Here is a 26,764-nt window from a genome sequence, read left to right on the forward strand (position 1 = left end):
GCTGCTAGCGCACAAAACCGTGCCAAGCTTGATGCACCCCTTAGCAGCATTGTAAGCATACGCCCGAAAGAACCATTCGAAAGGTACAAGAATGATCAACTCTCTTGCGTTGGCATTGTTTTTCGCTTCATTCCAATCATTGTTCCACACTCCGTTGGGGCTTTCACCGTCGCTCAAGAGCGAACTTACAAGTGCGGGTGCCATGTTGAGCATTATCTAGATATCTTTACTGCGCTTGCATACCGTACATTCAATTCTGCTTATGTTCTTTTATTATTCCATCACCTCGCTTGTTCATTGCCACTTGTAATACACCGAGAGAAAAGGGAATGTCTCCTTTTGTGCGGTATGGTGTTTTTCTTTTGTTTTTAGTTTTTCTCCATTGTTTGCTCAACGATATGTCATAGCTCTACCGATGAGGCGATACGCGATAGCGCGATGGAGACGCCTGGTGGTGTCATGTTTTTCCTTGCTCTTGTACGCCAACGATGAGCGTTTCTATTTTAAAGCAACACCCGCAGCTTAGCAGTGGTGTGGAATTAAGTGTGCGATGAAAAGCATTGATAGTGGAGAAAAATCATGCTTGTAACAGACACTAACACGAGATTATGGTGGAATTGTTCAGCCACCTTTATATGACCTGTGCATTAATCCGTAGGGCGGTTTATCAGTTCTTATCACAACTTTACGCTTTTTTCGTCGTTATGAAAATTTATACTACTTCTGCAAATACAGTTTTTGCGTCGTGGAACATAGATGTAGGTCCTGGGTTCAACTATTGCAAGTAAAACTCGTTCCAGTTGAATTATTGCACAAAAGGGAACTATTTTAACACAACTATTTCAAGAATTGTCACCAACTCTAAGGTGATTAGGTTGTCCTCCAGCTGTATGAATTTGACAATATTTAATCCCCATTCCCTTTCTGCCTTTCCTGCACCATAAAACAAAGCCCTATTGACCAATCGACCGTCTGTGTCTTCTTTCTGCGGTGTATTACCATCAGTTGCACATCGACAAATGAATAAATTAAGCTCCAAAGAGGACCAAACAAACCTCGAAATACCGTTCTGCATTCATTTCCAAATAAAAGTCACACACCGGTGGAATCATTAATTAATTAGTCCCATCAGATGTACGGAACGCGATTATTGGGCTAGTTTAGGTGGATAAAGATGAGAGAGATTAAGAACATTTTTTTCACTTTACTCCACAGCTAGGAAATCAACTGTCACATCGCCCTAGACTTCATTAATCTTCATTCACCGCAAGCTTCACCGGTACAGAGAAGTCAAAAAGTGACCTTACTTTTTTTCTGTCTGGTTTATCCAGGCTTTGCTTTCGACAACCGTACTTCAAGACTTTGCCTAAAAGGTGGTGGCTGAGATTTTCCACACCCAGCGGTAACGTCTGGTAACGCTATTCGGAGAAATGTTTCACCACTGGTGGAATGTTTGCCGAACTGCTATGGAATTTACTAGTAGAATACATAATAAAATAATGGCGATGAATTATAAGGTGACAAGTCGAATGGAGGAAGAATAATTTATCTCACTACCCTGAAAAAACCTTTTGTCTGTGGTAATTGCATTTGGGGAGTAGTTGAGGATCAAAAAGGAAATAATCAATCCATTATTTTCCATTTTTTTGTGGAGATTCGGTGGTTGAACCGCCATTAGCAGCAATCTTCATATGATCGCATCCGTAATAATTTTTTGTTAGTATTAACCTTTTGTTGTATACAGAAGAGAGGCGAATGGAGTCTAAGAGACTCAAAGCCTCTTTAAATAAACGCAAAAAATATCTCCATACGATAAGATATGATATCAAATCTGAGCTTCAAATCCTTTCCGAACCGTCCCTTCGTATGCAGGACTAACTACCCAACTACAGGTATAAACAAATCAAGGAAGTCAAAAAAGGTAGGTCCAAGAGACAAGACCTCTCGAAGCAGTTGCAGTACATTTTAGTTGATTTCTGTCATACTTAACCATCTTGAATTGAGGTGGTTTTGTTAGTAGCGGCCACGAATGTTTAAGTCACAGAATCCAGCAATGAAAGAGGAAGGATCTCTTGAGATTATTGGGCCAAGAAGAAACAAAAGAAATGCTTTCATTCTTTCGAACAATGATGCAACGACAAAACTAAACCGATAACCTTATCCGAAATCAAAATATAACAGACATGTCAATTTAGTAGAATGATCGCTAAAAGCATCACAAACTTGCAACATTTTTTGAGGAATTAATATACAAAAATCTTTACGAACACAATTATGTGCGATAAACAATTATAGATAAATAATTTCGATACACACAAAATCTTTTACACAAATTCTATTATATTGTTTTCCTTTTTCGACCAGAATCTTGGCGTTATGCCAAGAATTGTTAAACATTCAGGTACAATTATTTGCATCAATTGTCTGAAGTCATGACATAGCCCAATATCAGGGCCCAACTTTACTTCGTTAAAATTTACAGCAGTTATTAGTATCATAGAAATTATTTTATGTTTTGACTTCCAAAGGAGCAATTCTAAAGAAATCCATAATGAGAAAAAACAATTCCTTGAAGCTTAAATGATATAAGTGATTGTGTATTGATTCGTTATTTACTGTAGATATACATACTATCAGATTATAAAGACTAGGAAGTTGGAGCAACTAAAGCGGCTGATACAAATGGCATACTCCCCAGTCGCAATAACCTGTCAAAGATGGCTGTTCTAACGATTTCTCATTTGATAAGATATCTATCAATTAATGCATCACATTATGTCGTAAACTGAAAGTTAGCAGAGTTGTGGTTTGCATCCACATTGCTCAAAGACATCGCTTCGAGCTCTATCATCAGCCACAAACAGTTTGAAATCAGATCGTAGACCGTTTCGTAAGCGTTTTCGTGTCAGTGGTGATGAATGATTTCATTATTACCTTTCAGTTCATCACCCTCTCGGTGTATCCAGTTGGTTGATTGAGCTGGCGTCTAATTTGTACATTTTTGTGTGCTTCCTGTCTGTTTTCAACCTACCTACCCAAGCTGTCTTGCTAAGTAGTAAATGATATGCTACCGCTTGAATAGCTTTTCCGTTTTTCCTTCATCCGATTCCAGCAAAGTTGCGTTTTTGTGTGCCACTGTGTTTCTTTACCATAAGTTTTCATTTTGTTTTTGCCTTTGCGGACCGATTTACTCCTTCAAAGAGTCTGCGGTGCGTGTACCAATTAATTACCGACCATTGCGACCCTCGTCACGAGGACGACCAGAGCGAACAGAGCCTAATTCAATTTCCCAGGCAACCTTTCGCACTTTCGCCTAAGTGCCGTTGGCCACGATTGGCCTCCACCTAGTAAGGTTTCCTCGGTTCTTTACTATGCCATTGGCGTCTTCCGAGGCAGCAAATAGTTGGTCGACGTAGCGTTCTCCTAGCAGAAGGGCGATACAATCCAAGTGATTACGTTAGTGTGCATTTACTTACTGGGTGTAAACATTACTTTGCTAAAACGAAAACAGACGAACGAAAGTAGGGTCGGGTCAAAGGAGTTACAATTATGTCCTGCTCTTCCTCAAGGAGGGGATCGGTTCGATTGGTAGAAGCCTCTTGCTTTAAAAGGTGCTACCGTCCGAGAAGACGACGCAATTTTGGAAGGACAGGAGATTACAAAGATAGCTTTGGGCAGAGGATATTAACGGTGAGGTGCTTCTTTACTATTTCTCCAACGGAAGTATCGAGTGCACATTATCATTCCTTCGTGGCACGCTCGAACCAAGTGTTGGTCGTTAGCATTTTCGTTTCGTTGAGGATCAATTACGGAAGCGGTTGTCGGTTAACCCCTTTTGGCTTCCGATCGTTACCATACGGCAGCGGCACATTCCGGTAGCGGAAGTTGGTAAGTGAGAGCATCGGCCCCTTACCGGACACCGACCTGCTCGTTACCGCGTTTGGTAGTTGTTCACTTTTTGCCTGCTGTAAATTAAGCTTGAACGTGCTTCATCGGTCAGAAGAAGGCATGAGCGAATGTATGTAACGGAATTACGGGGGTTTTTTTAAAGCCAAATGGTCGATACACGATTGTTGCAACCAGCAAAAAGAAAACCATTTCCAAAGCATGTAATGAATGGAACCAACCGTTTCACGGAAATTACCTGTCACGTGGTTACGGGTGCCTTCACCCGGCCCACGCGGAATGCAAATCGGATCAGAAAAAAAGGTAGAGGAAATTGTTTCCCACACCGTTTACTTCCGTACGGGATAGAATTGCATGATTGAGAAGCAACAAAGCAGCATTATTTGTGTACGAGTGAACTTAAGGTTTACAAAAGAACATTACAAGGAACGCTTACATTTGCATTATGTTTCTTCACACGACAAAAGAAAATGCAATTATTGAAAGGTTTTTAATGCAAATTAGGACGGTCCGGCAGTGATGGAACTTCGGTCTTCATACGGCAGGACAGGAGTTCAATTCTCATCCACACCGTTTCTCTGTAATTAAGGTTGATTATCCAACTACATGGTCTAGGATGCCATTTGATGATCAGCGTGACCTAGCAGGACATTAAGCCAAGAATTAATACAAGGTAACGAACAGGCAGAACTTGTCTCTTTCTCTCTCTCTCTCTTAATCTAATACCTTTTGTCTTAGCAATATCACCCAAGATAATGTGTACAACTGCATGCATGCGTAAACATGAATTTTTCTGCATAAAGTGTTGTTCTATAATAAAATAAAATACATCAAAGTTACTCTTGCACCACAAAGCCACAAAAAGAACATCGCCATCGTAGCGCGGTTCATTTAACAAGTGCTAATACAAGAACAACTTGAAAGTGGTTCGTCTTGGAATTTATTTTTATCATCCTTTTTGAACGGGATGAAAAGCAAGCTAAAACCGACGGAAATGGCAAATTTCGTTAGCATCCGGCCAAAAACGTGTCGAGCAAATCGATTAAAAGACCAACACATGCGCTCCCATACACAAAAAACCACAGGCAGGTGTGGTTCTGTGAGTTTTATTTCATCAAATTCTTATCAGCGGATGCTCGCCATTGTTGGCACGCTTACCAACGTTGTCACTGCCAAATGGTTCGATGTTTGAAAACACGATTTTCAATACACATGCGAGCGTAGAGCACACGGTGAGAAGTTTTCTTAAGTGGAGTTTGTTTCTGCTTTATACATCCATTCGTAACGCCACATCCCATTAGCGACATATTTCATAGAAGCGTCGCAAACATAGTCAGAACGACAGAGAACCTATCCAATCGATGTACTTTATAAGTTTTGCCAAACTCTCCGTGATGCATTTTTGATAGCTTTTTTTCGGAGTTGTCACTTATTGTGCATTAGTGGTGTGATGTGTTAAACCTCAATTTGAAGCTTCAAGGAGTGGCTTATTGGAAACTTTTTCACCTTTTTCGAATGTGACTGATATTTACAATTTATACGAAATATACCAATTCAAATTGAATTTCTATCTTCAATATTACAGCACAGCTTTTTGTTTGTTTTCTTTATAATGAAAATTCAACATTTTTTCCTAAAAGGCATTTAATTTCTTTAAATATGCGAAGTACAAGACTGTTTTAAATTCTTTGCATTAAACATACCAACCTTTTTACCCTTACCCAAACACCCCCGCATTGGCGAGTGTAGGACGAAGGATAAAACTTTAAACGTGTACTCCTGAGGGAAAAATTTCATTTCCTATTCTCAAATGTAAATGAGCCCCCATAGCAATATTTGTGAAAGACAGCCTCCCTGGGTTTACCCAAAGCTAATAAGATATTCTGTTTCGTCAATTCTCTTGATTCAAGAGAGGAATTTTACCCAATGTGCATCAGACAAAATAAATCGGCACGGCAAAAACTTCAACAAATCGAATTTCTTTTGAGAATTTAGGATTCATCATATCAGTAGCAATTTAATGAACATAAATTGATGACAAATAAAATTGATAAAAGATAAGACAATATTCGAAAACCAGCTAACTTTAGTTCTCTTTCCATCTATTGCTATCTTATTTATCATGGAACTTAATACGTAAAGAACTCAGAATTGATGATAAAATCATAATTTCTCACCATACGAAGACAGCAAAACAGAAAAGACAGAAAACTGTTAGCTCAGAACGATATTCCTGCTTTACCGCTATTCTACCCGATATAAGAAAACCGTTCCCAGATCAAACCCCATTGGAAGCAAATCATGATGAAGCTTCCTACAATCTGCTGACGATGGTGGAGGTAGCTTTCAGAACACCCTGGTAATAAGTAATGATGGTTCCGCTCGAAGTCATAACCGTAAGCTAAGGGGCGGTACGAAAAATCACTCAACCATTTTCAACAGTACGAACCGGCCGTCGTCTTAAGCATCATAAATGGTCCCAAATGGAACGAACAAACGATGGTTATGGGCTCTTTCCTTTTTTTCTGCCTCAACACAGATCGCACAACGGACAGACACCGTGTTACGAGGTTTTGTTCCACGGTACTGCGAATTGAAGGTTACGAAAATTTTGGTGAAGTCAACATACGCAACAAAACGGCTCGCTGGTCCGTTCGAAGCCGACATGAACGGTCGGTTCGTAAGTATCGACGGAAAGGTCGTGTAATGCAACTCGATAGGAAGGGAATGTGATCGTTTATTAGAGTGTAGCAGTGGAGGAGATTTTTGGGCTTTCCCTGTCGTGGACTTCTGTTTACGCTTGCCAACATTGAAAGAATAATGTTTGGGAGAGATCCTATGTGCACTATGGAGTGGTTGATGTGATTGGTTCTGATTGGCGGCATTTTTGTTACAATACACTCAGATTGAGTTGAAATAACGCTTAATTCTATTTTATTGGATCTATAAAACAAGAAACTTTTTTTCTTTATACTCGGATATTAAAACAAACTAAGGGTTTTGGAAAGGAAGAAACATTTATTTTATATTAATTGAAGGAGTTCATTGGACTACGTTAAGAAAATCCTGAAAGAACATGCAAAAAATAATTGCACGAATAAACTCATCCAACAATCATTAAAATGTTTGACGATTGGCGAAATGAGCGCGAGGGACCCTGCTGAGTTATTTTCCAAAACACCTTCTTGGTTAAAGAGAGCTCATCTGGCAGGAGAACTCTTTCTCCAAGGAGCTTTATCTGCTATCATATATATTAGCAGACGGGGCCTCTTTATTCAATCCTCATCTACCTAGAGATTTTGTCATCCATACGAAAACACCTCATAATCCAAAAAGCTTCATCTTTGGCACATTACACATCTTGTAGTCCAAGAGTCCTCGTCGTCTAAGCTTCATCTGCTCGTCGTCAACAAGGTCCTTTATACCAATGGTCGTTTCAGGGTTTTCGGTAACTCATAATCCGAAGGGTCTTGTCGTCTTGCTGTTCGCAGGGCCTAAAAGGTTTCAAGATTCATGCTCATAGCCAAATATCACCACAAATTTCCTCAAGTATAGGCTCACGTTTGCCGGCATTAGGAATCAACATTTAACTTTCACATTGCGATACTAAACAAACCTCAAACTGCAGGGATTAACATTGTTCAACAAAAATTCGATCCACATGGTGCAAATCGCTTCACCAATGCTCCGTTATTGTTGCTGCTACTTATAACTATTTATCACGATAATTGCTTTCTTTATTGAGCCTTTGCTCTTTCCTTGCCGAATTTGCGGTCGAAAACGATCTCGCACGTTGCGCACAAAGTCGTTCTTTCCCGCTGCCAAAATCAGACATGTTTTTTTCTTTCTGCAAGCTAAAAGCAAGAAGCTCGTCATTTCAAAAGGTGCTTGTTCTCTTACGTTCATGCCAACGGAAAGTCATATTTCTTTGGTTTTATTATTTTCAAAGCCTTGCCCCATGGTAGAACGGTTTTGGCGTTAGCGGTGGAATACATTTGTTTTGATCTTCGATTTCCGTGTGCATGCGTGTTAATGCTCAAGAAAATTTTCCAGCCTCTTTCAAATGGAAGAAATGCAATGTTTCCAACTGAAATACGGTTTACAACTGATACGGTAGCTGTGGCATGAAGATAAATGCAGTGAGCTTGTTTGAATTATAGTGCTTAATAAAGATGTTTGTCAGACCCTAACGATCAAGTGATAAATCGTTATTTTTTGCACTGAATAAAAGATGTTGTTGTTTTTGTTCTACACCTCTTGATCAACGTGTTTTCTTAAAAATATTATCATAAATCTTGCTAAGCAGTGATAGATCAAATCCAATGAGTAATGTAATTCTGTTTACCTTATTGAAACATGATGGCATTAGCGTTAGGAAACATGTCCTCTAACCATCTAGAAAACGCAGAAATGTGACGGAAATACAGTTCGTGCTTTGGTGCAAATGTGGTGATAAATAAAGGCGACAGTTTCATCGCACTATCTGCACACAAAACTTCAATTTGGAATAGATAAAGCAAAAACCATTCCTTCACAGCGCTGTGCATGCATAATTAACTGTGAACGCTCAGCTTTAGGATTAACTTATCAGCTTGCTCTCGGGTTCATTACCCAAGCGGAATTCGCTCCAGATTATCATTACCACCACTGTTCGCCGTGATACCGTCAAGGGCAGCAGAAATATGATGATTAGAAAGTAGCAAAAGACATCTGCAAAGCGGCGACATCATTCGCCTTAATGTGTAGACGATCCGACTTGCAAATTAGGGCAGAAGACGGTACCATTTTTACTTTGTTTGCTTGCTGTGTGTCTAAACTTCCAAACAAAAAGGCTATTTCCAGCTCATGAAAGCAAATCTCGCAACTTTGTAGCAAAACTATTTTGCTATTAGTATCAACGCACTGCCGGCTTCATTTCCTGCTATCAGGCTTTTTTCCACGATATTACGGCTCGTTGAGTCGGCGATGGATGTTCTAATTAGATTTTGCTTTAATCGCCAAACTCTCACACACACAAACACAGACAAAAATACACATTTAAAATTGTTACAAAACACTAGGATAAAAACCAAAAAAAAATAAGTAAAATGTCACACTGGCCCCATTAACGATCCTCAAATGACCATCGCCAAATGACTCATTCATTTCAGTTAAGGTCATTCTGCTAATGGAACCGCAGTGTTAATTCTATTGCATAAATTAGGTAGCTCATTTGCGTGTTGTTGTAGTGAACGAACAGTAAACTGTAATCAACGTTTGTAGAGTCAAAGTATGAGGCTTGTTGATAAAAACGCAAACTTTAAGATTTTTTGTTTCCTGTATGGAAATAAATATAATTATGATGAATAGAATCATGATTCAGTCAATGAGACCTTATGGAAAAATTTGGCATACAATTTTTGAATAGCAAAACCACTCTTCTGTCATTTACTATATTTACAAGTTGATTTTCACGTGACGATTAATTCCCTTCGAAAATCTTTAAGACAGCTCTTTTGACTAATCTGGCACGTTTTTTATTGCTGTTTATTTCGATATTTTAATACAAGTCATCAACTATCCAGGTCAGGGACTCTTAGTCTGAAAATAATTTGTTTACTATATTTGCCGTATGTTTTACTTGCCACATCAAATCATTTGGATGAAATACATTTTTAGTGCTTTCAGTTCTGCAAACGAACATGTAAATAAATACATTCTTCAAGTTATTTTGAAAGGAAATTTATCTTCATCATGCGCCAACAAACCAGCAGTTTCCGTTGTGAACATCAAAGACTAAATCGGTGTACCACACATCGGTTTGGCTACAACATGTTCTCCTTCTAAAATGTGCTGCTCAAATCCTTCCGTTCACTCATCTGTCAAACGATCCTTCAATCATCGTTCAAAGATGCCAGCATCATTCCGTGTGCCGGTAGCATGGTAGCAAACATGCTTCCTTCCGCTCACCAGGCACGCGATTACGCGCTTCTAAGCCATCGTATCCATATGGGACATGATGCTTCTGCTGTCATAGACCAACCACGGCAACAAACCATGCTGTGCGATGGAGCGAGCTTCTTTCTTTGTTTTCCTGCCGCTTTCTGTCGCCTCATCACAATAGCAAAACAGTGCATGCATATTTATAATCAAATTTATGACTTTTTCTTTCCCTTCCTGCCAAAACGGTCGGAAACGGTTCGAGGATCGCACAGGTCTGATCGTCCTTTTCGCTGTTTCTTCTTGGAATTGCACTGTCTATAGTTTTTTGTTGTTGCTTTGTATATTTCTTTTTATTCTCTCAGAAGCTTTCATTCGATTTTCCAACGCAACCCAGCAACTCACACTCATAAAAAACACCTCCACAAAGCCACTCTCGAGATGGCAACGAATACAACCGGGGTGAGAAAGATTTGTTCGCACACCGTGTGAAAATCATCTCGGGCTCTCTTGCTCACGCTTCGCTCACTCAGTACTTCACCTACCCGTACGCACCTAGCCGCACCTTCGGGTGGTACCTTTTGTAGTGGATTGGCATTTTAACCGCCAAAAACTGGGAACCGGTCTGTGTGGGTTGCTCTCGCGCGCACACACACATACAGACGCTCACGCTCACTCACTTGCTCGCCCGGGCTCATTTCGTTGGGTCCGTTGGCCCCCGGTCGGTGCCTTTTCACCGACCGGCTCGTGTCTGACGCATTGCGGATATTTTAGGCTCGCAGGCAGGAAGGAACGCTTGTTCCGTATTCGTTCAGGTCCAGAGCGGCGATACCGGTTTTGCAGAACGCCGGTTGCTCCTGAACCATCCTATCTCTGTACGGTGTCAGTTTCCGTGAAAACGATGCACTGTGGCTGCACTGGGCAGGTGTTGTACCCTTAGCGTAAAGAGCATTGTCATTCGAATCAGCTGATCATGAACGATACGTTGCCGAACCAAAGCCGTAAAGGATTCTGCTGTATCAGATTCGAATATATTGATCTTTTTTGTCTAATCAACGGATTAGTGGTAAATACTGTAATTTTTCTCTCTTTAAAGCTTTTTTTGGAAGCAAAAGCAGAAACTCATAAAAACTTTTCTTTGACGGACTCTTGCTTTGTTGCTTCTTTTATTACGGTCCATAAAATTTCGATGATTGAACTCGGACCGTAAAGGCATCGTAAACATATGTCTTGCTCTCTGTTTTCCTTTCGAAACATTTTTTTTAAACTCTTGTATTAACTTTTACAACTTTACCCCCTGAATACACCCTTTGATCGGGAACAGAATTTCCAGCACGTATAAATCATGTTGCAAAACACCGAACATGGCCAAGTAACTGCAACGGGACAAGAAGTTAGTTTCACTTCCGTCGATGTAACTGGCAAACATGATGCTTCAAATGAAAAACTTTTACAGAAACAAATAACTTTACTTCGATGTTTCGCTGGCCCACACTGTGGTAGACATCCAATATGGAATGGTGGATGCTCGTAAAAAATGAGACGCCAAAAGAATTTACCATTTCAAGCCGGCTTAAAAGCGATGAAGTTGATTCCAATCCTTTTTTTTTCTAACACTAAACAATAGAGCGTTCGTGCACGATAAACTATCAACCGAGAGAGAGAGAAGCATAATACATTTTGCCGGAGGATTTTTGGAGGACAGCTTTTTCTGGTGTGGCAGTCATGTGCCTGTGCATCAAATTGTAGAGTTTTTTTTTTTGCGAAATAGTTTCCAACACTATTGCGTTGGTGCTAAACACTGATGGATTACCATTTATTTGTATTTTAGCTAAATTGCTTAAATGTTAAATGTTGAGATAGGCTTTCTTTGTGTCTAACACCAACTTTTGCCAACATTTTGCTCTCGCTTACATGCACCAAATGCCGAATGGTTAATGTTGGATCGATACGCTGAAAAAAAATTGTCATCCTGATGCTTCTCACCATTTTCCGCGTACAAATATCAAGGTGGAATAAAAGCAGTTCCGATAACCTTGTACCGGCTGGCCGTAACCGTAGCGCTTGGGACGGATTTGTCGATTCATAATCGAATAAATATTTTTATCGTTTTATCCTGCGCCGGGTGCGCCACGTGTTCATTTCTGTAAATTTCGCGATTTCGTTCTTTTCTCTATTAAAGGATCTCAACTCCTGCACATTAATGCAAATTTTGTAGTAATATTTAATTGTCTGTGAAGTTTTTTTTTGTGAAGGTGTACAAATTTCAATAATCAGTACTCGTTCGGTTTTGTTTTGTTTTTTTTTTTTTTTTTTTTTTTTTTTTTTTTTTTTTTTGTCAGAAGTGAGTAGTAATCAATTGCTAAAAGAAACGAACAAAACAGGATTGCTTTCAAACACAAAACTAGCAGTGTTCTCACGGCACTTCTCTGGAGAGCGACAATTTATGGGCGTCCATAAAATATCAGTTTTAATGATTTTCTCAGCACATGGATGCGGTGAACCATTTGCCGGGCATGACAACGTCAAGCAATTTGGGAATGAAACGTAGGCTTTTGTACCAACCGACCTTGATCGTGAATCTAAATTCATGACCCGAAGGTCCCATGAAAAGATGAGATACTTGCGAACGTTAAAAAGAACGGACAGCAGCTAATAAATGCACAAAAAATTCTTTTGTTACCGGTTTTTGCTTTGTGAACCGATGCACGAAAGAAGGTAGAAAAATGTTTTGCTCTTCATGGATAATTTTGCTTTATTCCCTTTCCTTCAACACTTTTCTCTTTCGCTCAAATGATAAAAAAGTCTACATCGTTCTCAGCTGCCCTAGTCCAGGAGGTCTAATGAAGTGTTTGTAGGCTGCGTGCTTTAATTTAATTTGTTTCTCAAGTTTCTTCTCACACAACGTGAGCACAGCAATAATAAAAATACAATAATCGGATTTTCGTTACATTCATTGCTCAGCTAGACCGTCGAATTTTCGAGTAACAATTTGTCCTGTGCTTAGAAACCATTGGTGACCTTGAGTGGAAGAGACCATAAATTACATTACACTGCAAGACTGCCCATCGTCATAAAAACAAAAATTCCTCAAACAGAGATACTTTTCAGGTTCGTCTTTACGTCTGTGTTTTGATGTTTTTTATGTGTGAAACAAAATAATTTACATATTTCATCTTATATTTCAGTATGACGGATCTCCGCCGTATTGTCTAAATTTTTTTCCATAATTGATTATAAATTCTGAATGCATTTCAATGGTAGTAAAATCGTATTATGAATGAAAAACATATCCGAGTTACGGATTAATTTCAAGAAATCGAAATAAAGCTTCTATTCTACTGCTACAACAACATAATAAAAAGTTGAATAAATCCCGTACGACACTGTGAGGTTTATATCTTCTGCACAACTAAAGTGCCATTTTCGGTAGTATTCTAAAATGTATAAATTATTTACAATCTGCAATTTATTTAACGATTACTCCAGATTTACCATCTTCGGATAACATTTTCATATTAATGGAGACGCCTGGTACTTTTCATTTATTTATTTATTTTATTTATTACTCAATTTAGTATGACGGCTCTACGCCGTATTGTCATAATTTTCATTTAGTGGTCTAAAAACTTATAATGAAACAATACTTTGCATTGCTACACATGACGTATTTATTAAAATATGTTGAAAGTTTTAAAACTAAACTATCTTTATGGAGACGCCTGATTGTTTTCAGTGGCCGAAATTACATGGTAATTTCGGTAGGTGTCACACCTAGCGGAACAGTAGAGCAAACAAATAGTTTGGATCAAAATGCAATATTACAATGATACACTCTTTCAGCACTTTCAATATTAGCGGCCTGGTGAATTCTTGAGGGAGCCTTCCGGGGGTGAAGAACTGGGGCGTTCCGATGTATTTTCACTTGGTACACCACTTAAATTTACATCCTGCACTGTGTCCTAATCATCCTTAGAACACTCGGAACAGATCGACAATCGTACGAACGCTTTACTAGTTCATCGGGGTTGTGATGTCCCAAGTTAACTCTATGAAGCCTTAGCCAAGCGTAATTTTAGCCGATTCACAATACCCAAAATTAACTTTCTTCCCTCTCGATTTTATGGAATACTGTTATATGGCTGCATTGGTAAATCACCCTTTTTCATCTCTCTTGACGAAAAATATAACTCTATTTTATCAAACAAATTTATATTATTATCTCAATTCATTTTTCATCATCTGCGTTTCACCTTTGATCTTTTTGTGTGTGTAAATTTTAAAAACAGCGCCAATCATACCATAACCCAAGTAATTTTAATGAAGTGACGCTAACTGCTCTCAACGGAGAAGCTCTTTGACTTGCTGCCAGTAGAAACAAATAGTTGTTGCAACCGAACGAAACGATTTCCCCCGGCAACAAGTACGCCATACGCCAGTTCATTACTAAGCGAGAACAATCGTTTTGTGTATCATCTGCAGTAAAGCATTAAAACATGATAAATGTGGCAGGAAACTGAGCGGTAAAGAAAGCGTACCCAGTAATTCTGAACCACCATTCTTTTCCACCATTGTCACCACCCAACGTCACAATAATATTGCCGACCATAAAACTATGCCAAAAATTTTATCCCGTCCGACTTTCTCATTGCACAAAACTTGGCACATGTTTCACACTCATTCACTATCTCTTTATCGGTCTCTCTTTCTCTCTCGCCGAGATGTTTCGTACAACGAAAGCCTTGAAAGGGGTTCCTTGGGGCGCTAAACAATTTGTAAGTTCAAGATCGCCCCCGGGGGGGTAATGCCAATGAAAACGGTAGAGTATTACCGCCTCACCCGGTCAACAATGGCAAGGTTCTTTGTGCTCGAATTTTGGATCGTTGGACCTCGCTCAAGCTGAAGCTCATTACATTTTTATCGTTTGTTCCTGTGCCACTTATCTGACGTAGAAGTTGTGTGTATATGTATGGTTGAGTAATAGATGAAATACAGCACAAAATAACCAACCAGAGGAGAGTAGCTTCGGTGCGGTTCAAAAAGCTCAAAACTCTTCTCGACAAATTTTAATGCTGCATGATTATGAGAAACTTTAGTAGACTAGTTGTCTAGACATCTTCTATAGTGCCTGGGAAAGGGTTAGTGCTGCTCTGTAACCCTTTTCGATGGCAATATCTGTTAACAGTTAATCGTTGCATAAACTGTCTATCCAGTTTGCGTTATCCTTCTTCTGTCGTAGTGTAATTCAATCGTTGTTTTTTGCTTTAGCCTCTAGTTTGTACTAGACCTTCACTGAAATGAATCGTAGCTGTTTGACAGTATGTCGTTATTGTTGCTTTCAGTCGATAGATGTCAATTTCATAGACCCAATCAAATAAAACTAAATAAATTAATGAATCTATATATTTCTTCTTTTTCTCGTTTTATCTTTCTCTCTTTCTTCTGCTGGTGCTTGTGCCCTATTTCGACTGCTAACGCTTCCCGGATGTGTTCTACACGTGCACAATTCTGCTGCTGGAACGGAAAATCAAATCGATGTCCGCTTTCCACCGCCACCGCTTGCATTCCATGGCGCGCCACGCTTGCCAATAACAACTACCAAACTGTACACGCAATAAAATTTCACGATCATGGTGTGCCCTAAACTCTGTGCACTCGTTTACGACTTCCGCACGATGGAAATGGCTCTACCAACAACTCGCTTCGTCGCTGTGCGCTCTGATTCTCTCTCTCTCTATCTATCTACCTTTACACATGCACACATGGCATTGAATTTGTCGCTCGAACGAAACAAATTGTGAAATGCGCTTAATTATCTCCTCAACCTATCAAACACAAACACATCACAACTGTCCCGGCTGCATTCACGACACAAATCTGTTGCCACGCGACTCAAACTCAACGCTCGATGACGACACTATACCCCTTCTTCTCTACTTTGCATTACTTTCAATTAAAAATAATTAGGAAAGCGCTTTATTATCGTCAGCGACATCAAGAAAACAGGTACAAAGTAGCTACAATATGTTGTTTTCTTTCGTTTCTCTTTTGTGTTCGTTCGATGGGCTAGAAATAGTGCTGGGGATGGAAGTTACATGCCGCATTTAAATCTGCCATTTATTTTAAGCCACGTTGCCTTTTCGAAAGTTTAATTACCCTAGGAAATGTTGAACAATACGCAAATAGTGTTGCCATTTTCCATATGGGAATACATGTTGACATTTCGCTTGAAATGACGTCAGCGTTCTATATTTGTGCTCTATTAGGTTTTTTACATGTTCTACATTTATCTTGTTTGTTGTATTTATAGATCATATTCAAACTTTCACACCTTATGTTTCGACGACGAAATTAAACAAAATCCGTTTCTAAAAGCCCATTTTAATTATTGCTGTGATCTTTTAAAGTAAACAAAATTCAACTTAAATTGATGCTGTAAAAACTAACATTTATTCACAATCAGCAATCTGTTTCAGACACATTTATCACTTCAAAACCCAACGTTTAATGTACGCTCAAGAATCTGTTGATTCAAGCTATATAAATTCGATCCGCTTTAAAAAAAAACTTTTTTGCAAACATACAGCCACAATCTTTTTCAGCATTTTCGACCGCAGAAAATCGATTTCTTCTCCTTTTGTTCTGATGGCATGCTTGCATTTAGCATATTGGAAAGCATCTTTGATCAGCGCAACATCACGGGTTTCGTTCGGTTCCTTTTTGCACGGTGGGAGTTGATACGTCAGCCAGGGCTTTGGGATTTCCCATAGGCAGCGGCAGCAGCACTAGCAGTAACGCCGAATCATCGCCACCAACTGTTGGCTCTTCGGATCTTGTTCAAAAATTGCGAACCGAAACTCAACAATGAACAGGCACTGATTAGTGTAAAAGGGCAAGGCCTGTCTTCCGAATCATTCCACATCTTACTCTTTGCCCTACCGGATCTTGGTTTCCATATTTAGATTACGTTTCATGGGTCCATGGTGTTCGGATTCGGTTTGCAGATTTCAACTCCAACTCTCGTTCCCTTTAGTGGGCGACTGGTGAATACTAATTGGCATCAACTCGGGCATTGATGTTCGAGTCTGACGAGGGCTAGGCGAGATGGATTTTCTTGAATTCTTAAGTTCTTTTTTAGCTTCTTTAACTTGTTCGCTTCGACTGACGCGTGAACCGACCTGTAATGAGAAGCAGCATCATGCTATCATTCGTGAGCGTGAGCTCAGTTGCCGGTAGAATTGCTCCACTAGTGTTAAGCATGCTCACCGATACAGCACATTAAAACGTGCTCATTTGAATGAACGATCCGAGAGTGACGTACCGGAAAGATTAATCTATGATTCGACACCTTAGAAGAGACAGTTCTCGAAATGCATGCACAATTACCATCGATTCGATTAGCTCAACAGTTTCATCTCCCCGCACAAATGTGATTAGAATTCATATGTGCTGGAAACCGTATAAGTCTTCGCCGGAATCTGTTTAAGATGGTTATAGTTGATTGTTTGGAGTAGGGTGAAAGGGTAAAAGAGGATAGAAGTAATGCGAGGACAAGGAAATTACATTACAGAACAAATTGTTGATTACAGCAGTCTGGCAACCAATCTGGCATGGTTCCAGCAGGTTTATGCTTCGCTTGTAGTACTCTTTTTTTAGGACACTCGATCTGAGAGTGCACTGAGAAAGAACACTATACAGTATTTTCATGTTCTTTAACGCGCTCGTGGTGTGTAAACAGCTGAGACACTGAATTACTTCAATTTTGAAGCATATGCTTCGCTTCTCTAATAAAAGAATATTTACAAAAACGAACCAGTTTCGTATCGTTTTAGCTTTTCCCAACTCTATTAGTACATTTGAACTTTGAAAAGTTGTGCTCTGCTCTGCTGAGTTTTCTACCTAAAATGTCTCGCCTTAGTAAATGAACCGGTTGATCGGTTTTTTGTTAATTTTGTTTCCTTTTTTCTAACATGGTGTGTCCAAGGGTATAAGCGAAAAATATTATTTATTGCAAGCAAAAACTTGATGAAAGCACGATTCCACACTTACATCGGATATCAATTCCCGAATCCTCTTGGGAGCTTGAATGGCAATTTCATTTTCCGTAATAGCATCACATTCCCACGAGAATAAGAACAGACTATTCTCTAGAATTTTAATCATCTTCTCAAATTAGAAACTCCCACAGAACCGCTAGAAATTAATCCACATGCTTGGCCAATATTTCCCAGCGGTATTTCGCTTTGACATCGAATGACTAATCATCCAAACATCGCGTAATATTGTTCCAGCTGTTCCGGGCAATGTACTTCACCACGCGAGCACTGCTCCAGAACATGAAAGGTGAACAGTTTCCGGACCTGCTTCCGATTACACTCGTGCTGACCAACGAACCGTGCCTACCGGTTTGCAGTTTGCTGTACGGACGAACTTGTACGACAGACGCTTTACGCGAGGCGAGTGAAAAAGGGTTGTCGGATCTAATTTCCATCACAAACAAACATCCGACCAAAACATTCCGCTCTTCATGCCCCGTTCCTGGCTATTTATAGGAAACGGATTTCTAATTTCGTATATACTCTCTACGGCAAAATCCCCTTCACTGGCGGGATGATTCAAGCATGGTGGTTGATCTTCCCTGCTGTACCATTTAAACTAAATATGAACTGCTTTACTATTAATGCACTGTAAGTGGCTTCTAAACGTCGTGTCACTGTGCCTCTCTCTCACTCCATCTTTCTCCCTCTCCCAATAGACCGTATCTGCAAATGTCGTGCCGTACACTGTATTTTAAGCTACCTGTCTTGCTAAGACTGCCAAGCAAACCGTGATGGGCGTGCTGCGGTGAAAGAAAAGTGAGGTGTGATTTTATGTGCCACGCGGTCTGGATGGCCGGTGGTGGGGTTTTCACATTTTACTCTAAAAATACGTGTGTTGGTGTGTTGGGAACATTTGTAATTTTTATTTACTACGGTGGGGGTCACAAACACTAGGCACGGAGGGACGTACAATTTGGACAAAATTATATTTAGACGAATGTTCCGTTTTAGAATGAAATCGATCAAACATGCTGTAGTTTAATTTATGAAGGATCCGCAAACGCTTGTTTTATTTTTGTCACCCTTTTAAGCAAAAAATAATTGAAATTATAAACATTCGTATTCGTAAAAATCATGTTAAAAAACATAAAAAATTAAAAAAAAATTAATTCAATCATAACTGCATCATAAAGTACAAAGCATATGATCATTTATTTCCTATATATACTTCTCTAATCGTACGAGTTCGTGATGAGTGCTCTTTTGCCATGCCACCCACTCGTACATAATTTCTACCAACTAAACTTATCGGGAAAAACGGAGATCAGGAGAAAACGGAGCAATATTCTCGCCACCACCGAAAAACCAACCAACTTGGATCGGCCAATCTCTCGATCTCTGCTTGCATCCCAGTCAGTAGAGATCGTGTTTGCGTACGGGTCGGATCGGAGACCAGATCACACACACACACGGTGTTTTTCTTCTGTCTTGTGTTTTGCTCGCGTGCGTCTCGCATCCGATTATTAGTGACTTGACCTTACGCGACGCGTTCGTGGCCTTTCTCGAGCAGACGGGCATTGCTTAACCACTTGTGTCTGTGGATCTTTGCTGACGTCTTTCCCATCGATGCACGAATGTAGTTGCAAAAGGGCTGACCTTTATGTGAAAACACAGATTTAGATTTTATTTGTTTCGCTTTTGTGTTCACGGTTTTTTGTTGTTGTGATAAGTGATGTAGTGTCTCGCTTTTGCTGCCGTATTCTACTGTCTATGGCGCCCGCTTGTGCCATTTACTCTTGTGCAAGAAGCGCTAATCGTACTTGTTACGGATCTTTAAAGCTGCGATCGACGTCAGTCTGTGAACAACGTTGTGAGGCGTAACAGTTGGCAAGCACTGAGTATTGTATCCAATCAGATAACTAAAGAGGAAAGATAGAGCATTATCTGTCTACAATCTTGAAGTGCCCATACAGCCTGTATTGAAGTATATTCTGGAGCACCGGAGCAAACACAGCTCGCAGCGAAAATGAATTTGATGTTCCGGAAAAACATGCGTGAAGGCGGCGGACGTGCGGGTGGCGGTGGATCCAAAAGTAAGATGACCGGCCGGCATCAACGAAAAACGCGTGATAGCTACGGTGGAGCTGGTTCGGACGAGTACCATTACCGAACGCACATTTTCTTCTCGCCGGCCCACGTCAAGCAGGACAATGAAGGTTGCTATTGCTATGATGGTTATTGTTTTTTGCCTAGAGATAGTTCAAAACAAAAAAAAATCAACACACATATCCTTGTTCCCACCATGAACCCTTCCTCAATATCCCAAATCTTGTGTTATTCCAATTCCAATACCGTCGAATGGATATCGGATTTGCAGAGAAAAATAGAATTTTCATCAAATTTCATCACTTCGATCATATTTGTTTCAATATCTATCTAATTGCAATTCGAACTGTCATCTTGGAATTCAGCTACAAAATCAGCTCGGATATAAATAAGTTTGAAGCTGGTCGTATGTACATGTTCATTAAGAAATCTAAACCACATGCTTATTAATTTTTCTGCATAGATCGTCCCCCGGAGGATTTATTTGCGCCCGGGCCAATCGATCGATTTAACTTCCTGCACCTTCCAACTCCTCTTTTGCGGCTATTCGGCTGTCCCACTCGAGCAGCGAATCGAGTAGCAGAAGCAAAGAACTCTGGGCAGGGTATACTTTTCATCCGACTAAAATTATGCTCCTGTCTGTACACGATTAAAATCGAACATCGAATCCAAATCCGTTTGTCACCATTGACGCTATTGGATTTTCCTCTGCTTCCCATCGTACGATCCTTCCTTTCCTTTCCTCCGATTCACCGTGTTTTCACGATACTGACTCCGTTCCCATATTTTCTTTCCATTTATCACCCACCAACCTGTCTTCCCTTTTTTTCCCATGTGACTTTTAAAAATAAATGTAATTTTGTGCGCTCTCTCTGGCATTTTGTCAAAACGAAAAATCGAAGCAATAGCAAAATGAACGAAAAAAAAACCCACACACACATGCCCGAATCAAAAACACTCACAGAAGCGCAATCTCGCGTGAAATTTGCGTTTTTTTGTCACCTCCCTCATGTCACTCCCCTGTTGCTGTTCTACGCACTCTTGGGTTTTGTTTCTATCAGAGCTTGATGGCAGTTTTTTCTGTTTAATTTCTATTTTCCTTTCATTCGTTCTTCCATCATTTTCACACCCACAAACACACATTCATCGGCGAATGTAATTAGCTCAAGGGAGGATCGGTATAATTCGTTATAGAAGACTTTTATTTGAACTATACTTTAATTACTATCGATTTCCTTGTTAAACGGTAAATTTTAAACAAAATTATAATTACAAAAAAAAATGTTGGTCGAATCTGTTCGTCTTTGTGATACTAAAACGATCAGCAACTGTAACCTACTGATTCGTGAGACCGTCATTTGATGTCAGACCTTACTCATGTAAAGTCACACCTGCACAACATCAACACCCAGAATTATTGGCGATCGAACAAAAAAAAAGGAAAGTCTTTCGGTTGAAGCGAAATTCAACACATTTCCCATTGGAAATGAAACATCTGTTCGCAGCTGGTACGGTTTCGCTCTAGTTTTTTTTCCTGCACCGTCTATGGAAATCGTAAACCATTTCCCGTTCGCAAACCACAACATCCTTGCTGTCATGCGGGACATGTAATCTTTTTCACAACCGTCAATCGACGCGCCCGATATTCCCTACTCCAAACAGTTTTACCCTTTTAACCTGTGTTATGGTTAAAATCGCAGTTTTTTTTTTTTTGGTTATTCCTTTACCAGGTCGCCCCATATCCTTCACATCACAGTATGGTGATTGAGTTTATTATCGGCAGGAGAAGAAGAATCACATTTCCGCTTGTGTCAAGTTCATGACACTGTCCGTTTGTTGTGTGGGGAGAGTCGAGAAATGCTTGCGTGGGAGTGCCGGAAGGTAGAAACGGATTTTGCCCGGTCCAAAGTTGTCTGGTTGAAGCACAACCAGACAACTTTACTGCCACACCGATAGATTTCTACTCTCATTTTCTAGGTTATGTAAACAGACGCTTCTGAATTAGCATTATATTTCCTTCCCAACGATAGCATACAGTCGTATGCGGTTTGTTGAAAAAAAAAAATCTCCGTCGCTTGCGAGAACCTTGCTTGGTTAAACACATAAAACAGTACGCTCTTCACAAGCAGTGGACGAAAATCGAAAGCAGCGCGATAAGAAAAAATAGAGTAACATGAATAATCGCTCACCATTACAACGAAAGTAGGTTAGATCGTTGAACGAAACGAGCTATGTTAGACGACCGTTTGAGAGTGTGTTTTTGCTTCCCTTTTTTTTCGCAAGGTGGTGACCATATTTTATATACTCTATTTTTAATTTCAATCATTCATAAAAATTACCCCACCACGTCTGCATCGATTGAGCTTGATTGGTCCGGGGATTGGAAGGATAGGAATTATTCGTAGCAGCTTGGACGCTCGGTCGTTGAATCAGATTGGTACATGGGTGGGAGACTGTGAAATGAAACGGCCACCGGAAACAATTTGCAAGTCATTAACGCCAAACGACGTTGTGTCGGGGAAAATTTTCTCACGCTAAAAAAAGGGATCTTTAGAAAATGGAAAAAAAAACCTTCCCTACAAGCCAGGTTCAGTTTCCATTTATTTACCAAACCAAACACTTGGTCTTGGCTTCACATAAATCTTGATCGATTTTTTTTATAATTTTTATTTAGTGGAATTCTATTCATGGAGTAATGGACGATTGGATGACTTTATGTCGTAACATGTTGCTTTCTCCATATTGCACCCATTCGTTAAGTCGTGTGAGAGATTTGGATATGATCTTCTTTTTCTTGGTTTAAGTGCCAGGGCCACGTACTTGAACGGTCAGAGCTCCTTACGGGGGAACGGTCCTGATGGGATTTTAATCCCGAACCTGCCGTGTAGATGATAAAATCTATATTATAAAATAGAGGAATTAAGTTGTAGTAAATTAAATTTCAAGCTAGTGAATTTCAAGTTCAGAAAATCAAAATAATAATAATGCAGAGATTTAGTGATGAAATCATGGTGACTGTAATTTCGGAGTCGTTAAACACGTCAATAATTCAAAATCTCAAACTATTCCACCCAATCATTCCTCTCTTTCTTCTTTCTTCCACTACCTTTCATATTACTATCAGTGATCACCAAAAATGACTCTGGAGGAGTCCAAAACCTTTTTAAATCATCAACAAAAACAACATACCTACCGACTACTCGCTTACTGGACATACCTTAATACGTGTGACCTGATTTGGTTTGGAATCCTGTTCCTTCCGAGTTAATACTGGTGCCATTGTCAGATTAGCTGCTGGAACTTCCCATCTGATGTGTACTTTGTTCAAAATTAACGAATTGTTCAAAACCACGAAATTCACGGAAAAGATGTGCAGATGGCATCCAGGTCCATATTTTTAAGTTGCTACAATGATAACGTTTACAAGTTGTTCAATGATTTCGCTATTGTTCAACGAATTAGACTCACCAGACTTTGATAATCCGTTCATGTCTTCAGAATGGTACCGTTAAAACCAGCCCATAAACTATTTTCTATTCATGCATATAGATAGAGCACCACTTTCTATACACTAAGATTAATTTAATTAAATTAGTAATTCAGTAATTCCATACCGACTCAAAACAAGACAAGGATTTTCACACCAACATAAAATTTCTAAACAATATACAAACATAAACTCAAGGAAGACATACATTACAGGTCATACATTGCGGACAAACAAAAAAGTTATTAAACTCCACTAACGTTATTCTACTGCTAAACTAGTTTTATTAAGTGTTGTTAAAACGTCTGAGCTTCATTGCACCACCATTTGAAAAGCAATTGATTTTCTTACATCTACAAAGCCTCAAATCAATTACTTGCTAGAATTCAATAAACATCGCACAAAAAGTCTCGTTTCAAACTCTCTTGCATACCACCGGCATCGAAAAGGAGACTTTCTTTAACCCGGCATTATGGTTAAGGTGGATAAAGGTTGAAAACTTTTCCTCCCATGTTCACCTCAGCAAAGGTATGGCTCCCGTAGGAACAACCACCCACTTCCTACTACGCCCCCAATCAATGAACCATAAATGGCAACTTGTGGGTCGTCTTCTTGACAGACTTCATGCGCGACAAAACAGGCGCAAAAAACTTCGCTTCTTCATGAAATCTAAGCAAAAAAAAAGCTCTAACGTCACGTCTCCGAAGTTCCTTACGGTAGGATTCTTATCACAAACGCGTAAAATCCTCATAAGTACCTAGGTACTTACGGTTCGTTGCGAGCCGTTGAACGGGTGGATAAATTTACGTTCATTGTATTTGGACAATCTGCCTGTTGGCGACGGAAGCTCCAGTGGTGTCTTCTGGTGACGGTTAAAATTTGTCAGCTAGCAAAACCTTCTAACCAGGAGCGTTGTGTTCCCGATGCTTTAACGCCATCGTGTTGTTGAAGCACCAAAAACGAAAAAAAAAAAACAGTTGCAGGCGGGAAAATCAACAAGACCTCCATCATGTCTCGTTGATAAGCGCCGGTAGCGGACATTCGTGACAGCGGTTGCCTGCCTACAGTAGCTGTCACGTGCAGAATTCGTTCCTGCCTAAATGAGTCCCTGCACCGTTCGAGTTCGTTAAAGAGCCGAACATCTTCTCAACCGTCCTCCGTTGCCCAAGGATGTCCAAAGTCAAGTGCGAAACTAAGTGTTACATGCAGGCATGTGATTTCGCTCTCTTCGTTTTTGCGCCTATCTTTTCGGTGATTATCCTGTGCGGTAAAGAACTTTCGTTGGGAGAAATCCACCTCAAAGACATCACCGAAGACAGCAAATGTTCCTACACTTTTGCAGGGGAACGATAGCGAGCGGCTAGTGCGCGAAGCAAAAAGACAACCAAAAAACATAAAATCTCCCAAAAACAACAACACAAACGCATTCGCATACGAGCGGTGAGAAAAACTGTTAGCCGTTTCGACGCCAGAGGTAGCAGCATCTTTGCGTTTTGCCTTTTTCCGACACTTTGCTCTTCTCTGTCTTTGCTATTACGCTGGCGTGTTTATGTCGCTGCCTTCGCCGAAATGACTCCCGCAAAACTTTGTTTGTTATTTTATTCGTAAGAATGATTATTAAACGCAAACACCGCATCCGAAGCGGTATTCTTCCCTCCGCGTGCTATTATAACCACTCTCGCACATTGGTGCCACAAAAAGCAAGACTTTTCTTAGGCTTCTTCCCATGGTGCATGCGTTTGGGTGAGTTGTGAGCAACAACAACAAAAAAAAGGAACGATAGAGCCCGTTTATCATTCACACTCGGTGAACGAAACTTTCATCATTTTGTAAAGGGTTCCCACCCATAGTAGAGAGTAGAAGCAACATTTTTGGCACCGCAGTACAGCGCTGCTACGCTTTCTAGGCACATTTGGAGCTTGGAGCTTTTTCGTAACTTTGGCTTCCGGTGCGTCGGTCGGCTTCATCTTGCCATAATTTTCACCGACCAGAAACCTTGCACTTCTGCTAAAGAAACCATTTTACTAAGAGGATTATTTTTCGGTGGCCTGGTGCTACGCCTCAGCATTGCGCCAGTGAAGGAAAACAGACTTGGATACGGTTTTTACATAACCTATCTAACCAGACACACAAAGAAGCTACATAAACTTTTTGTCAGAAAATATTCCACATGTGGATTGGGTATCGACTAAAAGGTAAGGGCTCTACAAATACACCGCAACGGGTGTTTGTGTATATCCTGTCAAATCATGCCGAGCGGTGTCCCGTCACGATTTTGCGCGCTCCTGTATCACCTGTCAATCACGACCATCGCCTGTCTGCCGCATTCGATTGCTGAAAGAGAGTAAGGCAAGTGCGGTCTTTCTGTTTTGTTTTCCACGCAGCATTCACGCTTTCATTGGTCTAAAACAGATGAAGGGAATTCGAAATTAAGGGTTTGGAAAGATGGGCAGATGCCCCGCATGTACTCAATAGCTACCTAGGCAGTCATCAACGACCACTACTACCGATGACAGCTGTCATTTTCACTGCGGTTAGAGCTGCGGTACAACACGATCAAACCGCTCCGTTCCGTCGATGATAAAACCTATCACTAATCTATTCCAATGTCGTGGGCTGTTGCACATTTAAAAAAGCTGTCGTTGACATAATTTGCCATTGACTGAAATTACTGCTCAACGATCCGTTCCTGGTTAAGTCACTTTTATAGCTACGTGTACTAGGAAAATGGAAACAGCAATGTAAAGTAATGCTTCCTTTTTCAACTCATCGGATGGTTGGAAGACATTTTTTTTACCAAGTCATTGCTCGAACGCTTCATTAAAATTTAACAATGGAATTATCGTTTCCATTCATTGCAGTTAACTGAAAGATTCGTAGCAGTAGAATGGAATGGAATGAAATTGAATAAAAAGAATCCAACTAGCGATTGTGCTTTTGTGACAATTTACCTCGTTTTCTAGATTTTGGCGACCGCTAAAGACCATAAAATTTAGCGAAGAAATGATAGCGAAAAAGGGAAAAACGAGTCTTAAGAGTGGAAAATTTGTGATAAAACGGATTACAAAGTGATGCATGTGGCTATTATTATTATTCTCAATTTTTTTAAAGTTTACAATGAAGTTTGGAACGTTATCTTCATTATGCATATACATATTTGACTTATACATATTTTCTTCACTTTCTTTCACTCCGAGCCACCAGCCAACAAGACACCGACAATCCTATGAACCGACAAAACTTTAATGACCATAATCCCAATAGTTTAAGGCCGTCCTTCTTGCAAAAAAAAAATCGCAAGAATTTT

General features: G+C 40.0%; 4 protein-coding genes across 10 annotated transcripts in view; 3 read left to right on the top strand and 1 right to left on the bottom strand.

The window, feature by feature from the left end:
- Positions 1-26,764, top strand: part of LOC126556023 (eukaryotic translation initiation factor 2D) — a 526,420-nt gene that overhangs the window by 441,804 nt on the left and 57,852 nt on the right. The gene's annotated exons all lie outside the window — the stretch shown is intronic.
- LOC126556469 (small integral membrane protein 20-like) overlaps positions 1-26,764 on the top strand; it is a 389,536-nt gene that overhangs the window by 285,511 nt on the left and 77,261 nt on the right. The gene's annotated exons all lie outside the window — the stretch shown is intronic.
- The window catches only part of LOC126556308 (peroxiredoxin-6-like), a 270,155-nt gene that overhangs the window by 167,762 nt on the left and 75,629 nt on the right, over positions 1-26,764 (bottom strand). The window lies entirely within an intron of this gene.
- Positions 1-26,764, top strand: part of LOC126556103 (uncharacterized) — a 61,410-nt gene that overhangs the window by 7,671 nt on the left and 26,975 nt on the right. For 3 of the 6 annotated variants that reach the window (XM_050211311.1, XM_050211313.1, XM_050211312.1), the window contains exon 1: positions 19,862-20,080. The exons of 1 other annotated variant lie outside the window; for it this stretch is intronic. In XM_050211311.1, the coding sequence (XP_050067268.1) occupies positions 19,891-20,080 (190 nt within the window). In that variant the 5' untranslated portion in view covers positions 19,862-19,890. Of the gene's footprint in view, positions 1-15,792; positions 15,832-19,861; positions 20,081-26,764 lie in introns of those variants that run through there. 2 more of the 6 variants (XM_050211307.1, XM_050211308.1) reach the window with 1 other exon arrangement.

This window comes from Anopheles maculipalpis, chromosome 2RL (genome assembly GCF_943734695.1).
Source record: "Anopheles maculipalpis chromosome 2RL, idAnoMacuDA_375_x, whole genome shotgun sequence".
Taxonomy (NCBI): Eukaryota; Metazoa; Arthropoda; class Insecta; order Diptera; family Culicidae; genus Anopheles; species Anopheles maculipalpis.